General features: G+C 65.2%; 1 protein-coding gene across 1 annotated transcript in view; it reads left to right on the forward strand.

The window, feature by feature from the left end:
- The first annotated feature begins 67 nt into the window (after window positions 1-67).
- The window catches only part of FKBP8 (FK506 binding protein 8), a 14,223-nt gene continuing 9,731 nt past the window's right edge, over window positions 68-4,559 (forward strand). Inside the window, exons 1-7 of the mRNA XM_019513635.1 lie at window positions 68-126; window positions 869-1,186; window positions 1,310-1,479; window positions 1,952-2,040; window positions 2,505-2,722; window positions 3,315-3,487; window positions 3,640-3,717. Of these exons, the coding sequence (XP_019369180.1) occupies window positions 889-1,186; window positions 1,310-1,479; window positions 1,952-2,040; window positions 2,505-2,722; window positions 3,315-3,487; window positions 3,640-3,717 (1,026 nt within the window). The 5' untranslated portion in view covers window positions 68-126; window positions 869-888. The remainder of the gene's footprint in view (window positions 127-868; window positions 1,187-1,309; window positions 1,480-1,951; window positions 2,041-2,504; window positions 2,723-3,314; window positions 3,488-3,639; window positions 3,718-4,559) is intronic.

Consider the following 4,559-nt stretch of genomic DNA (forward strand, 5'->3'; position numbering starts at 1 on the left):
CCCTTTAAGGGGGCTCCACCCCTCCGCATGACAGTGGCCTCCGCCTGCCAATAGCAGCCGCGCTCTGAGGTCAGCTGAGCCAATGGGAGGAAGGGGAGGGGCCCGAGCAGCTGACTGCCGGGGCCGGTGGGTGCTGGGGGTCGCGGGCGCACGTGGCCGAAGGGCTGCGGCCCGGGGGCCGGGGGCGCTGGCAGAGGACCCGCCCGGGGGCGCGGGGAGCCGGGGGCTGCACCCCCCCTCTCGCGGGAACCTGCCCCAGAAGTGCCCCGGGGGGGGCACAGGGGAGCCCCCCCGCCACCGGTCCCTCCCAACCCCGTTCTGCTACTTGCTCACCACGCCAGGCCGCCTCTTCCCGCTGCCTGCCCCCGCGGGGCTCTCCTGCCTGGCAGCTGCCCGGTGCCTTCCCGCTGCGCCGCATCGCAGCCTAAGCCGGAGCGGCGAGAGGTCCGGGCCTGGCGGGGGCTGGCCAGGGTTTCCTTCTCGTGCTGCCGGGGCGTTGCATGTGGCCCGTCGGACGCTGCCTGGCTCCGAGCCCCTGGCTGTGGGGGGTGGTGGGGGTCGCTGGTCGCAGCTGGGGGGTCTCGACAGGTCCCTGAGCGTGGAGCGATGCCGCCTGTGCCAGCACTTGGTGGAGTCACTTGCAACTTCCCAGTTGCTCACGTTGCAGTCACGGGCCCCCGCCGCTCCGGTCTGCGCTGCAGACTGAGAGGCAGCCAGAGCGGGCTGCAGAGCGGCGTGCCCGTGCTGCATTCGGGGTCCTTTTTTCCGCCAAGCACCTGGCTCCAAACTCCAAGTTCTTCCCCTCAGGTACCTCCATCCTTGAGCTGCAGCTCCGACCTAACCTAGCCCTCTCCTCCTGCCTCCCCAGGTCACTCACGCCACGCTGCCATGGCTTCCGGAGGGGAGGAGCCGGCCAGCAGCTCCCTGGACCGGGCGGATGCCAGCCTGGACCGCTGCTCCCCCGACCAGGCCAAGGCCAGCGCCTCCATGCTGGACAGCGGGGAGGACTTTGAGGTCCTAGATGAGGATGAGGAGGAGGACCTGAGTGAACTCCCCCCTTTGGAGGATGTCGGGAAAGGGAACACGCCACCCAGCAAGGAGGGCGTGCAGGCTTTGGGGCCAGAGCCTACCGGGGAGGGGGCGGGCGAGGAGCCACCGGCAGCTGAGGAGTGGCTGGATGTCTTGGGTGAGTGCCTCGTAGCGTGGGGCTCGCTCCCGGGCGAGGGCGTGAATGTGCAGGGACCAGGCGAGGGCAGGTGAGTGGTGCGGACATTTCCCTCACCCTCTCCCATCTCCCCTCTGTGCCCAGGGAACGGCCTGCTCAAGAAGAAGACCCTGGTGCCTGGCCAGGGCGTGGAGAGCCGGCCGCGCAAAGGCCAGAACGTGACCGTGCGGCTCAGGGTGATGCTGGAGGACGGCAGCGTGGTGGAGGAGAACCCCGGCCTCACCTTCACCCTGGGAGACTGCGACGTCCTGCAGGTGAGTGCGGGGCCCTGCACGGAGCCTGGCTACGGCGCAGAGAGGGGTCTGCCAGGCAGGGCCTGGTCCAGGCGTCGGTGGCTCCCACTGCCCGGTTTACCGACATGGGAACGCTGGAGCCTGTCCGCTGCCACGTCCGGTCCAGTCCCCTGCTGCCCCAGCACCAGGTGCCTCCTGCCCTGCAGCGCCTCTTGCCCCACGCTGCCCCTGCTAAGAGAAGGGCTGCTGATGAAGGGACGTGAGGGCTCGTGCTCCCATCACCATCATGCCCTGTGCTGAGCTGTGGGGTCCTTCGCTGCCCCTGCCGTCTGGGAGCTGGGCCCTGAGCATGTCCTGGACCTGCTGCAGCACTGGGCTGGCAGACAGACCCCACTGCTGCTCTGCCGTCCCACCCCCACCATAGCTTCCCCCTGGGCCTTCTGCTCCTGACAGGGGAGCGCCCCCCTAACCTCTCCCCTCTTGGCTCCTGCAGGCGCTAGACCTGTGCACGCAGCTTCTGGAGACGGGAGAGACGGCCTCGATCATGTCTGATGCGAAGTACTGCTACGGCCCCCAGGGCAGGTGAGCACAGGGGCTGGGTGGGCCCTTCGTCCCTGCGGGGGCCTCGGGGTGGCAGGGCCAGATGTGGCCCTGGATACCTGCAGAGCTGCCGCAAGGACGATCTCCCCGGGGGGCTGTGGAGCGAGCGGCTGGTCTTGGTCTGTCCTGATTAGCCCCCTTGGCAGCTGGCCCAGGTGTGAGTGTGTCACGGGCCTGGCACTGCTTCACCTTTGCAGGGTGAGGTTTCTGCAGGCCAGCAGCTGTCTCCAGAGCTGTACGGTGGCACTAATGCCACATGGCTCGTGCGTGGGCAGGTGCACACAAGTGATACCAGGTGCTAGGGGCTCTGCCAGGCGGAGGGCGGCTGTGCTTGAGACTGAGCTGCTGAATGGGCCTGAGCAGCCCAGGGGGTCTGTAGCCACAGCTTGGCCTGCCCTGCCCCGCGTTGCACAAGAGGCGTCAGCGTGTCCCTTCCCTCCGAGCAGGAGCCCTGACATCCCGCCCAACGCCGCCCTCGCTCTGGAGGTGGAGCTGCTGGCCGTGCAGGACGCCCCCGACCTGGAGCTGCTCAGCGGGAAGGCCAAGATCAAACTGGCCAACCGCAAGCGGGAGCGCGGGAACTTCTACTACCAGCAGGCCGACTACGTGCTGGCCATTAACTCCTATGACATCGCCCTCAGGGTCATCAGCTCCAGCTCCAAAGGTGCCTGCCTGCTTCGGCTCACTGGCTCCAGCCTTGTTGGAGACGGCAGGGGCTTGCTGGGGGGGCCTTGCTTGGTGGGGGTGGGGTCAGCTGGGGCCCGAGTGAGTTCTGCCTGCACCATCCCCAGACTGTTTCCAGGCTCCAGCGCTCTGGCCCTCTAGCTACAGACACGGTGAGCAGCTGTTTTCTTGCTGAGGCATCTTCTCAGGGCAGCCTCATGCTAGGGTCCTTGCCTTCCCCTGCATCATGTTCTCCCTTCTTTCCAGTCCCTCTAAAGCCCACGAGTTCCTCCCCAGCTCACGGGTGTCACCGCCTGTCCCTGCGGCCACCTCGTACTGATGTGAAGTTTGTTCTCTGCTGAGTGAGACTGCTTGGGCTCCTCTCCACCTGCGCCAGGCTAGGCAGCCTCCCAGCAGGTCCCCAGGGAAACCCACGCAGTCCTTGCTGGGGGCAGATGGGCTCTGCTGCAGCGTACAAAGCAGGCTGCCCGGTGGTGACCGGTCCCCCTGGTGCTCAAGCCATGACGGGAAGCAGCTATACTCTGCAACCAGTGCCTCTGCCCACGTGTAACTGGGCTCCATACTCTTTGCAGTCGACTTCAGCCCTGAGGAGGAGGCTGAGTTGTTGGAGGTGAAGGTGAAATGCCTCAACAACCTGGCAGCCTCTCAGCTCAAGTTGGACCATTATGAGGCCGCCCTGAAATCTTGCAACTTGGTCCTGGAGCACCAGCCGGAGAACATCAAGGCACTTTTCCGAAAGGGAAAGGTGAGGGTGGGTTGGGGCAGGGTGCTCTGAGGGTCTCAGCAGGCTGCCTCCCTCCTTCCTGGGCCTTCAGTGCCAGTACCCCGGGTGCAGCCATGTGTGGCAGGGCTAGGGACAGCTCAGAGCTCCTCTGTGAACTGTGTATCCTTCCCCAGGTCTTGGCACAGCAGGGCGAGTACAGCCAAGCCATCCCCATCCTGAAGGCAGCGCTGAAGCTGGAGCCCTCCAACAAGGTGGGTGTCTGTCCTGTTGCCAGCTGGGGCTGGGCTATGTGGCCTTAGCAGGGCTGGGAATGAGAGACGCTGCCAGGATCTGCCCCCGGGGCTGTTGCTGCCAGGAGCCTCAAGGCTCGCACAGGGCATTGCAGCTCTGCTCCTGCAAGACCCGTGTACCTGCTCGCTGGGGGCTCCTTGTTCTTGCTTGTTAGCTCCCCAGTGCACCCTTCCCGCCTCAGGGTGCTGTGGAGCTCCGCATGCGGGGCTCTCTGGGGGTCAGAGCCAAGCCGGCACTGCCTGGGGTTAGTGAGCCGACCTCCTGGGTCTCCTCACTGCAGTCCTGAGATTCCTCTTCCCTCCTTTGCTGCTCCCCGCAGGGCTCTCTGCCAGCTCTGAGCTTTGTGAAAAATCGCCCTACACTTGTGGTCCCAGCCCCTGCAGCTTCCACCAGGTCCTCCAGGGTCCAGGGCCACGGCAAGAGCCAGCCATGGCATGCACACATCCAGACACGTGGGTCAGAGCTGTGCATTGCTCTGGGCATGGGCTCTTCTCCTCTGTGGGAGTTTCCATTGCTTTATTTATTGGCATTTTACTGCAGCCTATTCCTGACTCCACCTTCCCATAGCACCTGACGGCCAAAATCAGGATTAGGCCCTGCCACACCCAGTGCTGAACACACATGGTGGGTGAGCAGCCCCTTCCCTGTGGAGCATGCACTGTTGTGGCATGTGCCAGGCTCAAGAGCAGGCATGTTCGTAACTCAAGTTAGCGCGCCAGGTCCTCTGTCCTGAGCTGCTGGCTTGGACCAAGCAACGTGCGGTCTCATCGTCCTGCGGTTTTAGCTCACGTTAGTCAGCTCA

Source organism: Gavialis gangeticus, unplaced genomic scaffold (genome assembly GCF_001723915.1).
Source record: "Gavialis gangeticus isolate Ggan-Ray unplaced genomic scaffold, GavGan_comp1, whole genome shotgun sequence".
NCBI lineage: Eukaryota > Metazoa > Chordata > Crocodylia > Gavialidae > Gavialis > Gavialis gangeticus.